Consider the following 14,151-nt stretch of genomic DNA (forward strand, 5'->3'; position numbering starts at 1 on the left):
GAGTGGAAAGAGGTGGCCAAACGCGGTGAAAACACCAAATAAGACAAGGACCACAGAGACCACGTAGATCTGACTTCTCAGAGGACAGACATACACAGTCACCTAAGTAAACCAGCAGGCTCCCTGGCACACCTCACTAACATTGTACCTACAGCCTTCAAGGAGAGGCCACAATGGAAGGGAGAAGGAGGCAATTAGGTTTCACCAAAAAAAAAAAAAAAGAAAGAAAGAAAATGCCACTGACACAATATGAACCCACAGGTACATAACTCGCAGAGAACTCTTAACTTATGTTGCTCCTGAGCAAAGTAATTAAAGAAAGAATAATGCTCTTCCCAGCAACTGCAGGAGTGAGGTACAGCTAGAAGCTCCCTGCAGGACCACAGCAAGGCAATTGTCTCCTAGTAACAGCACATTTTGTGCTCAGGGCGCTGTGGGGATGCATAGCTGGGCTGGTCCTTCCTGCCACTGCGTGGGAAGACTGTGAATGCAGCTTCCCCACAGGTGACAGCCTGGAGGGAGCCAAGAAAATTGATTTGATCGTGTGAGGTCCCCTTATTTAAAAGCATTTATCTGTATATGGCCAGGATTAAAATAGGAAATGGGAATATTTGACTCTTTCTGAAAACCAGAAGGTATATGCTTCAAAAATACATGGCATGCCAACTAACTGATACTACCTTTCTCGGACCACATTAGAAATAAGAAGAGCACCCAGTGAAGATACAGGGCTTCAAGATGAACACACCTGGGCAGAAAGGGAGCTGCCTACCTGTTTCCCGGAGTCCAGAGAGTTGAAACTATCACAGCTCTCCTCGGATGACAGTGTTTCCATGGGAACATCGTCTCGGAAACCCATGAAGTCTTCATCATCACTGGGGGCGTTGAAGATGTCAGCCACTTCTTTAGGGATCTGTTGAGGATGCAGAAGAGTAAAACACGGGCTGCTGAAATGGCTGAGGGGACATTCCCTAACAGAGAAACACAGATTAGCATTCTATGACTATCACCACTGCCCACAAAGCCCCAGCAACCCTCAGTGTTTCAGCTGACAGCTCAGAAGAAAAGAAAAAAAGAAAAAAAAGAGTGGAAGATTTAAAGAGTGGAAGGTGTATTTCAACTTCAGATATATGTCTTACTTTATAGCAAATGACTAAAAGCCATGACCACAAAGAAGGCTATTTGATCTCTTGTCTACCCATCCAAAAGGCACCCATTGCTCTAAAGCCAGTGAGCTCTATTTCCTGACAGTAGACAGATTCATCCTTAAATGGCATTCATGTAAAACAAGATCTTATCAATGTCACTAGATCTCCCGACACTTCTCATTGCCCTTCTTGATTTCTGTTGTCACGATGATGCAGACGTGGACAGTTCTTACCTACGCTATATAGAAAAATCAATTTCAGTGATTATAGAATCAGTTCCAAAGAGAATGTAAATGCCATCAGGGGCAATTACTCTCACAGGGTGCCTTTCATCTGAGAAATAGGTGTCTGCCAGCAACTTACATTCCTACCCACAAAAGGTTAAAAAAAAAAAAAAGGTCCAGAAACACAGAGATTCTTCAAACAGCACCGCCTGCTAGCACATTGGCTTTCTTTCTCTATTTCCAGAAAATTTTATTTCTGAACCCTGAACCAATTGCTATTGACTGTGTTTCCTCTCAGCAAACAGCAGTTGAAAATGTGCCAATCTAATGTACATGTATCCACATTGTTTAAAGAATCTAAATCCACAGGCTAATTCACATGTTAAATTCACCTTAAAATAACCGAGAATGCATTTGATGAGGATGAAGTTTCCTAATACCATAACTAAAATAGTTAACATTATTACCACTACTATGAACATTTCATTTTAATGTCTAAAACTGATCCCCAAAATATATTCTACAATTTCAAGGGCCAAAGAGGAGCGGCCTAAACAAGGCTTAGGCATTGCTCGGATTCTTTTGTTTTTCTTGCTGGTATAAGGGCTTGAACTCTTGGAGTCTGGGCACTGTCCCTTAGTTTTTCAGTCAAGGCTAATGCTTTCCAGTTGAGGCACAACTCAACTTCTGGCTTTTCAGAGATAAAAGTGTCATGTACTTCCTTGTCAGGCTGGCTTTAAACTATAACCATCAGATCTCAGCCTGGGTTTAGCTAGGATTACAAGCCTGAGCCACCAATGCCTTGCTTTTTTGGATTGTTTTCATGAGGAAACCTTTGTACTGTTTTCCCCAACACTGACTTATTAAATGACCCACAACAGCTGCCTTGTAGAACTATTTGGCCTCTGAGCTTATTGTTTTATCAGGATTCAATTCAGGTTAAACATTTGGGGCAGCAATTCTGTGCAAGTGGTAATGGCTTCTCAACACAAGGAGGCATGAAATGCCAAGTTTCTCTACTGGTAATCAGTTTGTTTCTTAAAAATGTACTTGTAATACTGTTCAAGCATATCCGTTTATCTGCCCTGTCGTTCATGCATAGAAATCATTCCGATATCAGTGCTGTGTGTCCCTCCCTATCCTCCCCTTCTATATCATCGAATTAAGCCATAGGAGGCCAGCCTTGCTCTGCACAGCTCAGCTGTAGTTCAAATGGGTCCTGCCTCTCTTTCTGAGGGTGAGCCTTCTCAGTCTTCCAACTAAGCCAGAGCCTGCTTTAGGTGTCTTCCTATCTGTGACCTTTGCCAGCGCCATACTTTAACAGCCAGTTTTAAGAAACTAAAAAAAAACTATAAAAAGATACCTCTAACTGCCAGCTGGCTTCCAATCAAGTATTTACCTTTGCAAATAAATTAGTGAACCACTGGTAATTTAAATTTTTATATTGTAAAATTAAGCATGATCCTTTAATTAAAGCCTTTCTATGTCAGTGATATCTAAATGTATCCTTCCTGGATTAACAAAACGCTACCTTCTAGCCAGAAGGAGTATATTTGTTATCTATTAATTATTTTGTGAGTTTCTATTTTTTTTTTTTTGCACTACTGGCGTTGTTAAGGCCTACTGTTTTCTAGGGAGGTGCTCTACCATTTGATCTACTTTTTTCCTTTGGCTCTTTTTCAGAGAAGGGCTTCAGCTTTCCGCCAAACTAGGCAGGACTGCAATTTTCCCATGCAGGCCTCCTGTATAGCTGAGATGCATGCACACCACCACAGCTGGCTGGCTGACATGATGCTGCTTAACATTCTGCCAGGGCTTCCTGGAAAACTCTCCTCCTCATGTCCACCTGACAAGTGGGTAGGACTAGGGATGTGAGCTTCCACACAGAGTAGCTTACAAGCCACTTTTTTATTTTTTTTTAATTTTCTATGGCCTCACTGAAGGCCATAGAAAATCATTTATTTCTAGCAGTGTTATGATTTGTTTTTATTTATTTTTTATTGTAATTAATAGAAGGGTTACATGATATTTGCCAGATAGAAGGTGCATTAATTCACATATATTGATACCCTTTCACATGTCTTGGTCCCCATTACCCTCCCCTCCACCCCCCACCCCCGGCTTGGTTTTCCCCCCTTCCCTATCCAATTTCAAATAACCAAATACAAATAAATCTAATATATCAGATAACAAAGTGAGATACTGTAACAATATGAGATAACCAAGGAACAGCAAAAGAGATGAGAGATAACATAGTACATTAAGGACAACAATCATTCATTATATGGTTACAAGCCACTTTCAAAGGAAAACCATAGGATTTTTAAGGGTTTTTGTTGTTGTTGTTAGTAATGACATTGGTAAAGCTGCAAGAACTATTTCTTACCCCCTGAATATTGAAAGTATTATTTCACATGGAAACAAACTTTGTTTTACACACTCTGCAATAAAAGACAGTGCACACTATGGTGTTTTCCTTATTGCCTGTTTTGGAAGCTTATAGGAAGAATAGCAAACCTTTTAGGAACACCATCTTAGTGCCTGAAAGCAAGCCTTGTTTACACAGGAAATCCTGCTTCAGCCTCCCCTTTATCTACAGGTAACTTTCATGTCTTCTGCTACCTTCCACAAGCATAGTTACTCATTTCTTCCACAAATCAACTAACTGGCCCATGAGCAATAGGTATTTGTTGATCTCGTACTGTTGACAAGACCTAATACAGAAGCCATGTGTCGTGGCTCATGCTTGGAATTCCGACGACTCAAGAGACTAAGATATCATTATTTCAGGTCAATGCCAACCTGAGCAAAAAAGTCCATGAGTTTCTTATTTCCAATTAACCATCAAAAAGCTGGAAGTGGAAATGTGGCTCAAGTGGTGGAGCACCAGCCTTTAGTGAAAAAGTTAGAGCAGGAAGCCTTGAGTACAAGCCCCAGTACTGAGACATAAATACATGAGTACATACGTAATGAATACATGAGACAATCATCTCAAATGACAGAGAAAAAAGAGATGCTGACAAAATTCCAGTTCCCTTCCATGACTTAATACAACAAAATCATCAACAGTACACAGAAAATTGTGTTAACATAAATCTGTAACTAACATCACGGACAGTGGTGTGCAAACTGAAGCTCTAGGCCAGTCTGCCACTTCTATTCAAATGCTAGGAAGTGGGGGCAGAGGGGGGGCGGGGGGAACTTGTACCTGTTAGACAATGGACTATCATATATGTAGACTACTGGAGATTGCATAACGAGGCAGGATACAAAGTGAGAACATTAACATCAGAAGAAAACAGGTGAAAAAGCTTCATGATGATGAATTTAACAATGATTAACTAGATATGGCAAAGAAACAGGTCAACAGGACTTCATCAGAATTGAACACCTGCCCTTGGGCAGGTGACTCGCACCTGATATACTAGCTATTTATTTGGGTTGTAGAGATTGAGAGGATTGCAGTGTGAGGCCAGTATGGGCAAAAAAAAAGTTCATGAGCCTACCACCACAATCAATAAAAATCTAGGTACACTGGTGTGTGCCTGATATTCCAGCCAAAGTGGGAAGTATAAGTAGGAGAATTGCGATCCAGGTCAACCTGGGCAAAAAGTAAGCTTCTATCTCAAAAACAGCCAGAGCAAGCAAGGAATGTGACCCCCAAGTATGAAGGACTGAGTTCAAACCCCAGTACCACCAAATCAATAAACCAGAAAGACATCCTTAAATCTTTTGTACGAAATATACTAGGCAGTAGAAAAGGCAGCCTACAAAACAGGAGAAACTATTTTCACTCTTATCTGAGTAAGGAATTAATGTCCAGCATAAATAAATACAACAACTACAATCTCAAGAAATGGATAAGAAAATGTGGTATAATGTACCTATATTTACAATTGAATTCTATTCATCCATCAGAAAGAATGACATTGTACCATTCACAAGGAAAAGCAAAGACTTGGAAAAAATTACATTAAGTGAAGTAAGCCAGACCCAAAGAAACAAAGGCTGCATGGTTTCCCTCATTTGTGGTAGATAGAATGCACCCACAAATCTACAAGTAAACACACTGGGTGGTAAGTGGTTACAAATAAGTTAAGTAGAAAAGACTCTATAGAGAGGTCAAATAGTGTAATTTTCTAGAAAGGCTAGGTCAAAACCCAATAAGCACCAGAAAAGGTTACATGCAAGAGGGAGTGTGGCCAAAGGAAGAAAGGTAGAAAACAGAGAGGAGAATACAGTGAAATTCTGCATATAACACAAAATTAAGAAAAGGAAAGTGGTGAGTTGAAGGAGAATGAGATTGTTGAATGGGGTAACACTGATGAAGATGCACTGTATTCATAAACTACTTAAGTAAATGGCAACTCCTTTGTACAACTACTTGAAGATAATATAAAAGTAAATTTAAAAGGAGGAGAAGGACAAGGAGGAGAAGGAGGAGGAGGAGGAATTAGCAAACTGGTCACTTACATTTGTAATCCTGTCTAGTCAGGAGGGTGAGATCTGGAAGATCACAGTTTGAAGCAGAAAATTAACCAGCAAAAGAAGACGGGTGAGAGACATGGCTAAGTTGTAAAGTGCCAGCCAAAGAAGCTGAGCAAGTGCAAGGACTTGAGTTCAAACCTTAGCACCAGAGTGGAGACAGGAGAGGAGGGGAGAAGAGAGTTGGGAAGAGGAAGGGAGGAAGGGAGGGGTGAAGGGAGGAAGGGGGGTGAAGCAAACAAGTACACAATGATCGAAGGATGTGAATTAACTTCCTCCAAAAAGGAGTTCCAGTTAACAAGTGAGACTCTCAAGCAGACATTTACATATCAATGTTCACTCCTTCTATATGGAAAAATTAAAGTATCAGCCCATGAATGTGTTTTAATTGCCATGTGCATACTATAAGGAAGTATTATTTCGCCTTAGAAAGAGATGAAATTCAGCCAGGACATAGCAATTAACCAGTTACTCAGGAGGTGGAGACCAGGAGGATCAGAGTTCAAGACCAATCTAGGCAGAAAAAGACTTTCAATAGTAAAGGTTGGGCAGTGTTGCAAGCCTGTCATCCTACCCAGCTTGGGCAAAATGCAAGAAAGATGCTCTCTCAAAACCAGAGCAAAAAGGGGCTTTAGGCATGGCTTGAGCCTAATGTACCAAGTGTAAATCCAGAGCAATTCCCTCACCACCTATCATTCCAACCACCAAAAAGAAGTGCCCCCACATCTCATCACCCTCCCCATTGTGACCCCAGCACACACAATGCCACCCTCAGAGCCAGTCCAGAGCTGAAATGTGACTATTGGGATCCATCTATCAGCAACAGAAAGAAGTAGTCTAGAGGAAAACGCAAAACTCTCCTTCATGTTCATATTGCACCATTTCCTATCACCAGCCATATCTGCCCTGCCCAGTTCTTGGACTTCGTAACTGAAGCAAGCTGAACAGCTTGGCCTTGCCTGAGTGAAGGGGCTGGAAAGAACCAACACTAATATGAGACCTTGAGTGGGATGCAAGCTCTCTGGGAGACACCACATGAAATGTTAGCATTTCTCATTTGTGCTGATACCAAGGCCTGAACTCAGGGCCTTGAGCTCTTGGCTCAGCCTTCTGACTCAGAGCTGAAGTTCTACTACTTGAGCCATGACTCCAGTCTAGCATTTTGCTGGTTACTCAGAGATAGTGTTTCACAGATTTGTCTGCTCAGGCTGGCAGACAAATCTGTGAAACTCTTTTATCTTCTGAACTGTGACAGTCATTTAAGTCTCAGTCTCCCAAGTAGGGATGATTCCAGGTGTGAACACAGACACAGAGAAAACTTTAGCTGTTAACATATTCCGATCATTCCAAGCCTATTCTGTCCTACATCCATTCCACAGGTGTTTGTTAGGTAGCCACTATTAGGTGCTGGGTACCAAGATCCAGATGTGATAAAGAAGAGAGTCACGCACAGTAGCACGAGATCCTCCTGAGCCAATATCAACATTCCAAGAAGTCCTTGGGGCATGAGACCAGCCATAGGAAACAGTTCTGAAGGCTTTCAGGAGAGGAGGCCCTAGCCCTGGGTACACAGTTGTAGGAGGTAGTCGGCTGGGTGAAGGAGGGTACAGAAAGAAGTCTCAGGTGGGGCACAGGTCTCAGAGGTCAGGGTCCCAAGTCAGGACAGAACAGGCAGGGCGGGCACTGTGCAAACTGAGACCATGGAAAGTGAGCCCCAGACACTTTTTTTCAGGGGAGGAGGGGAGCTCTGCTCAAGCTGTGGGCTCCACTGGCTCCTGGCACTGTGCCAGTGAGTGACACTCGTGGGAAAGCACATATTCTGCTGGGGGCTTAGTGACAACCATTTAGTTCAAGGAAGGCCACGGGGGATGGCAGCCCTCTCTGGTGGAATGCTGGCAGCTGGCAGAGTAGGGAAAGAGTAGAAGCTTCTTTTAAGAGGTAACATGCATGTTCAGCAAAGGCTGGAGGAGGCCCCCAGAGGCTTTAACTACTCTATGAAAAAGTAAACTTCCCTAAAGAAAACAAACAACAAACCACCTACTGTCCCTTGTGAGGACAGAACGGAAGGGAAGATGAAAAAAAGCTATGAGCAAACTAAACTACATTATATATACCAGACTTCTCTTAACTTTCCTTTTTGCACCAAGGCCAAGGAAAAGCAGAGCAAGAGCAGCAGACATCTCTTTTGAGATAGTATCTTACTAAGTAGCTCAAACTCATGATCCTCCTGCACTGGGCTTGCAGGCATACTCAAACTAGCTTAATACTTAAGGAACTATTAACCCTAAAAATATGACTTCTGAATTTTACTCATGGCAGTTCTGATCTGCTCCAGCCAGGGAGGCTCAGTGACCACGCAGAGAGCACTGAGACCACAGTGGACCAGCAGGGGATTATTTCCCAGAGTTCTTTAAATGTCACTCTTGAAGTAAAACCAGTGGGAATGCATCCTGGAATAGAATTCGGAGTAGGCATGACTGTGCAAAGTAAAACTGGAGATTTATGAGACAGAAAGATTCCTTAGTAGGCAGTATAGTGCTGCTTCATACACACACAAACACACACACACACACACCCCTCCCTCTGGGGCAGGCGTGAACTGGCTTCCACATTAGTTCAACAGAAAATTTTTAAGTAGCTCAGCTATAAGACATTCTTGTTCAACCTACTGTAACTCTTATATCTCCACCTGCTTTAAAAGCCCTAAAATAAGCTCATCTCATTTTATTTTTAGTGCTACATACAAGAGCTTCACTTCTGAGCTTCAAGCTCTCACAGCTGGTGCTTAACCACCTTAGCTATTGCTCCAGCCTGGCTTTTTTCAAATGAACTGGAACTGGGCTGGCTTCTAGTCTCTATTGTTCAGATCTCAACCATCTAAGTAGGTAGAAATACAAGTATGAACCACTAATACCTTGGTATTAACAACTGTTTAATCTCATATCCCAGGCCTATACCCGTCAGCTGAATAATTGTCACATGACCTGCACATGATCTGGGGGTCACCAGTCAGTACCCTGAGGCTGAGGAGCCTCCCAATAAGGGATTAAGGGAGAGAGTCTTACTCACAAATGCCAGACCCTCTCCAGCTCTTGGTGTAGAGCTTTAAGTATTGGGGGGTCAGGGCTGTCCAAACAATTCTGTTGTTCCAGGAGTTAGGCAAAAGAGTTGGGGAGAACTATGGAGGGGTCCCCAATGAAATCTGTACAATCAGCTGGTTGTACAATCCCTGAACACCTCGCAGCCTTGCCTTCAAATGTTCTTTCTACTTCAGGACCACACATGCTACTTTTTAAGGTTTTACAAACTACAGCACAGGAGCACAAGAGTTGTTTCTGGTTTGGGTTTTTGGTTTATTTGGTCATGGGTCTTGAACCAGGGACCTTGCTCTTGCCCTTGTATTTTTTTTCTCACTCAAGTCTGGTACTCTACCACCTGATCCACACCTCCATTTCTGGCTTTTTGCTAATTAACTGGAGATAAGGGTCTTGTGGATTTTCCTGCCCAGGCTGACTTTGAACCTCAGATCTCAGCCTGAGTAGTCAGGATTACAGGGGTGAGCCAGCAGTACCTGGCCTTATCTTCTTAAGTACACAGCTGAGTGACCAGATTGGGCCTGGTCACCAGCCCCTGTATCAGGAAGCCCTGATAACCCCAGCTACTCAGAAGACTGAGATTCAAGGATCGCAGTTCAAAGCCAGCCCAGCCCAAAACAAACAAAAAAACTCCATGAGATTCTTATCTTCAATTAACATCAAAAAAGCTGAAAATGGTGCTGTGGCTCAATGAGGTAGAATACCAGCCTTAAACACACACACTCTCTCTCTCTCTCTCTCTCTCTCTCTCTCTCTCTCTCTCTCTCTCTCTCTCTCTCTCTCTCTCTCTCTCTCTCTCTCTTAAAAACAAGTTCCTAATGATTCAATCTTCTGTCTGACCTCAGGAGATCCAAAGTGCAAAGTAAATACACATACAGCAATGCTCTCTACCTAGACACAAAAACTAGACAAAAGGTAAGCCACTCACCTTTTGGGTGTAGGCAGACACCCCTACTTTCTGAGTGCACAGATTCTTATGCTCAAGCCAGCCTGCCAGTCCCAGGCACTCTCCCATGTGGGGTATTTTGGTCTTTCTAGTAAGACAGAACAGATCTCCAAGAGCACACATCACTTTCCTTCAAATCAACCATTCCCTGAGCTGCTCAAGTTCTAGAAGACAGTCATGTCAAAGGATCATTTTCACAGGCCTGAAATCCTTCCTCAGCAAAACCTGCTGGCTGTGATGTTACTGACCAAGACACATCATGTGCATAAATTGATGGGTTGAACTTAAACCCCTTTGTGTACAACTCTTAATATTATGTGTGTATGTGTCTGTGTCACAGGTTCCCCACCACTAAAGTCAGACACATCTCTTTAGTAGGTATTAAATACATTACAAAAAAAAAAAGTATGTTTAAGCCAGTGGTAACTGAACAGGCTTGTGTTGACATGAACTACAAGCTATGTGCTGCTTCTGTGACAGGACATTAATAATAACAACAACAAAAGGCTGGGGGCATGGTGTGGTGACAGGATAACTGCCTAGCAAGCTTAAAGCTAAAGCTCTGAATTCAAACTACAGTGCTGAGGGGAAAGAGAATTTTAAACACAGGAAGTTAATGCATAAAATACTCGTGTTCAATGAAACATTACACAGGTATTAAAATGTGAACTGTAAAGGCCTTTGTGGCACCTAGAAAATTAGTATTGACAGTAGTAAAGAAAGCAGAATTAGCCAGGCAGAGCAGTATCTCATGCCTGTAAGTTTGGCAGCTTGGCCAGAGCCTAGCAAAGTTAAGCAAGTAACTCTGTAGCCTTAAAATGCAATTCAACCTAATTAAAGTCTTAGAGCTTTAAGGACTTAATCATCCAGACTTTGACAAAGAATTAGTGATTTCCGTTTCTTAGGTGAGAGGGAAGATGACTCTGAAAGTCTTCTCCAAACTCAAGGCAACCGACCAAGAGCCCCCCAGCAGAGTTCTGGTCAAGCAAGACAGAAGAGGTCAGGAAGTTCAGGCATGTGATGGTAGAAAAGGTGGAAAGGGAATAGTCCTCTGGTCTTTGTTCTCCTACTAAACCAGCAATGCCTGAGGGCATATACTAGATGCTTAATGAATGTCTAACAGCTAAACCTAGTGGGCAAGTCCTCCCGTAGTTTGGAAGGCAGGCTGTCAGGAAACATCAACTCTGGCTCTAGCACAGTGAGATCAATCTTGGTACTGCATGCTGGTTACAGCATTTACCACCAACAAAGAAAATTGTGCATGTTAACCCCAACTACACTTACTGAATATGTCTCTGATCTGTCGTTTCAAGGTATTCATCAACCATGAATATTCATAAACAAAATTTTAAAGAGGCCAGGGGACTGAGGCTCACACCCATGATCTTAGCTACTCGGGAATACTGAGATGTGAGAATTGGCAGATGGAAGCCAGTGCAAGCAGAACACGCCATGAGACATACCTCTAACCAGCGAAACACCAGAAGCTGAAGGTGTGGCAGAGCTCCAGCCTTGACTGAAAAACCCAAGTACAAGCATGAAGCCCTGAGTTCAAGCCTCACTACCAAAAATAAATGCATGCCCTGATATTTTCTTATTCTATCCCAAAGACCCTCTATCAATTTCATTTGAGTGAATAAAGCCGAGTCTTTTTACATAGAAAATTAGATCTTAGAAGTAACAATTCTAAACTGCCCAAGTACTAAGGAGTAAGAGAAAACTAAAGCACTCTTTACATTCTATTCCAATAGTATCATGGGTCTGTTACAGAAACATACTCTAATATTCATAGTTTGAAAGTCATAGAATAGCTCAGGTTTTCTGTCCTGGATCCATGATCAGATCAGAATTGCTATATTCCTCAGAATTCCACTCTTCTGTGGATAAGACCATCGGGGAAAACACACACACACACACACACACACACACACACACACACACACACACGAAAGAGCTAGGGAGTATTTAAATATGGACTGCGTAAAGTGGCAAATCACTGATCTTCCGCAAGTCACACTGTAAGCTGCCCAATCAGATGACTGAACTATGGTAGCTGAGATCAACCCCAGAAAAATTCCTTTACCCCTTTCCCCAACACACTCCATGCATATGCATGAGAACATTCAGCATCCTGTCTTTTTCTAAAGATCCAACCTGTACCCTGGAGCCAAGTGAAAGTGAAAATGCAAACAAGAGACTCTGGGGCCTACCAGTTTCTCCCCTGCAGCCAAGAAGCTGGGAGGGGCACTATGAGGCTTTTAAAAGGCTCACCCTTTTACCTTCACTAGCATTATGCCTGTCACTCTGAAGAGTACAAAGACATGGTGGTCAGTGCCACAAGAACCACAGCCCTGTGCTGTGGTCATCACACTGCCAGAAGACATGACATCTGCCAACATTGCTCAGGTCACAGAAAAGCAGGTACTTGTAAAAGAGGTTCTGAGCATGCCTAAGTTACCTCCCCATCCACACTCATTCATTGCTCCTGACACATCTGGATAGCTTTGCTTTTGCTTTGCTGAACACCTTAGAGCTCTGTGCTTCCCAAGGGATGGAAGTTCTATTTACAGCATGTATGAGATGAAAGCACCCAGCCTACAGAGGAGAGCCAGTGTGCATGTGTAGTAATGCTTCAGGAATGCCTCACACTGCTTTATTCATAAAGTTGGAGGACAGGGTAGAACCACATGAAATTCAGTTTCTAGCTGGGACTGAAATGTTCATTTAAGTGTACTTCTCCACAGTCGCCAGCCCACCCCAGAGAACCACCACTCTTCACTAATTTAAACAGATTATGATCTGCTCATATTCAAATGATGATGAACCAGGAACACTGCCACTGGAAAAATCTCATCTTAATTTGTGCTACCAATTTGGAGGTCTTTATAAAGGGGGGAATCACCTGATCATCTTACATATAGTAATTTGTACTAATTGCTATATGCTGGGTATAATTTGTGGATTACCCCCAGGTGGTATATATTTAACATATTAAAACTGCTTATTTAAAAAAATAGCTTATTTGATAGTAAAACGTTGGCTTCCAACTGCACATTCTGGGGCACTGACTTTTCAGTGCATGAATTATGAAGACAAGGGGTCACCGTGCAAAGAACTCTGCAGCAAAGAACTTTGCAGCAGAACAAACTTCTGGAGTGAAACATCAAGACACATTTTCTGATGAAATTCACCAGGAGCTCAAATGGGAGCTCAAATCGCCTTCCAAAGGTGTTATAAGTCCTAGAAAAGTTAAAACTGCTACAAAGTCAAAATTGAGCTTTGCTGTGTGGTTAATACACAGATACACACACGCACACACAAAATATAAAACTAATTTAATCCTTAAGCTTGCGCAATACTCTGCTTGTTTTAAGAAGGCTTTCAGAAACCACTGACGAGTCAAAACACCCCTCTTGGCTCAGTCGTGTAATCTGTGCCCAAAGTTAAGTAAATGACAGCGCCCAGGCTAGGCAAGGCTGGCACGCCTCCGGTTCCGGCCCACGCGCCCAGGTGGAGAACAAAGGTGCCCCACAGAAGGTGGGGTGGAAGCTTGCATCCCCTGCTCCCACCAAAGCACAAGAACTAAAACAACAACCTCACACAAATCATCTGGGTGCCTCTCCCAGCGACAGGACGGCTGCTTCCTTCCCCTTTTTAAGTGTTTTTACTTTTTTTTTTTTTTAAGTTTCTACTGCTTACCTCTAAAAGATGTGTGTGTGTCAGTTTTACTTTAAAACAAAGTTAATGAAAAAGCAGAGAACAGAGTTTGGGAAAACTTTCAAACAGGAAATTTAAAAAAAAAGTAACATTTGCACCGCCACTGTTCATTGCATGATGGGGGGGGGTGTTACTCTTAAGTGGTAAGTGGGTGTTGACATGTTTCAGAGCCTAGTTCGGCACACGGTGCGTAACTGGAGTGCGTAACTTGAGCGTGCAAGGTTTGGGATCTGGCCTGTGTGTGGTTTTTAACTTGGCCCCAGGTGGCTACCATCTCCCACAGGTAGTAACAAATTCCCTGAAAACATGTCTTAAAAGGTCCTAGGACACACACACAAAAGCAATTCCTTTTAAACTGCATTCGCCCAGCTAGGCTGCTCTGCTTGCGACTTCTTTAATTTCCTTCTTTCCGTGCCAATCCTGCTGGAGGGGGGGGGGGGGGCGCCAGCCCCTCCCCCACGCTCCTTCCCCCCCATCCCCGTCTCCGAGGAGCTGCAAACTCCTGCTCCCACCTTACAGCAACCAAGTCGACACCC

The 14,151-nt window shown here is 42.8% G+C and overlaps 1 protein-coding gene across 4 annotated transcripts in view; it reads right to left on the minus strand.

Moving 5' to 3' along the window:
* Cdca7l (cell division cycle associated 7 like) overlaps positions 1 to 14,151 on the minus strand; it is a 129,080-nt gene that overhangs the window by 17,565 nt on the left and 97,364 nt on the right. For 3 of the 4 annotated variants that reach the window (XM_090332739.1, XM_090332738.1, XM_090332737.1), the window contains exon 2: positions 773 to 913. In XM_090332739.1, the coding sequence (XP_090188865.1) occupies positions 773 to 859 (87 nt within the window). In that variant the 5' untranslated portion in view covers positions 860 to 913. Of the gene's footprint in view, positions 1 to 772; positions 914 to 11,361; positions 11,415 to 14,151 lie in introns of all 4 variants that reach the window. The other variant, XM_090332740.1, reaches the window with a different exon arrangement.

Source organism: Megascapheus bottae, chromosome 5 (assembly GCF_031878675.1).
Source record: "Megascapheus bottae isolate mThoBot1 chromosome 5, mThoBot2.hap1, whole genome shotgun sequence".
NCBI classification, from domain to species: Eukaryota; Metazoa; Chordata; class Mammalia; order Rodentia; family Geomyidae; genus Megascapheus; species Megascapheus bottae.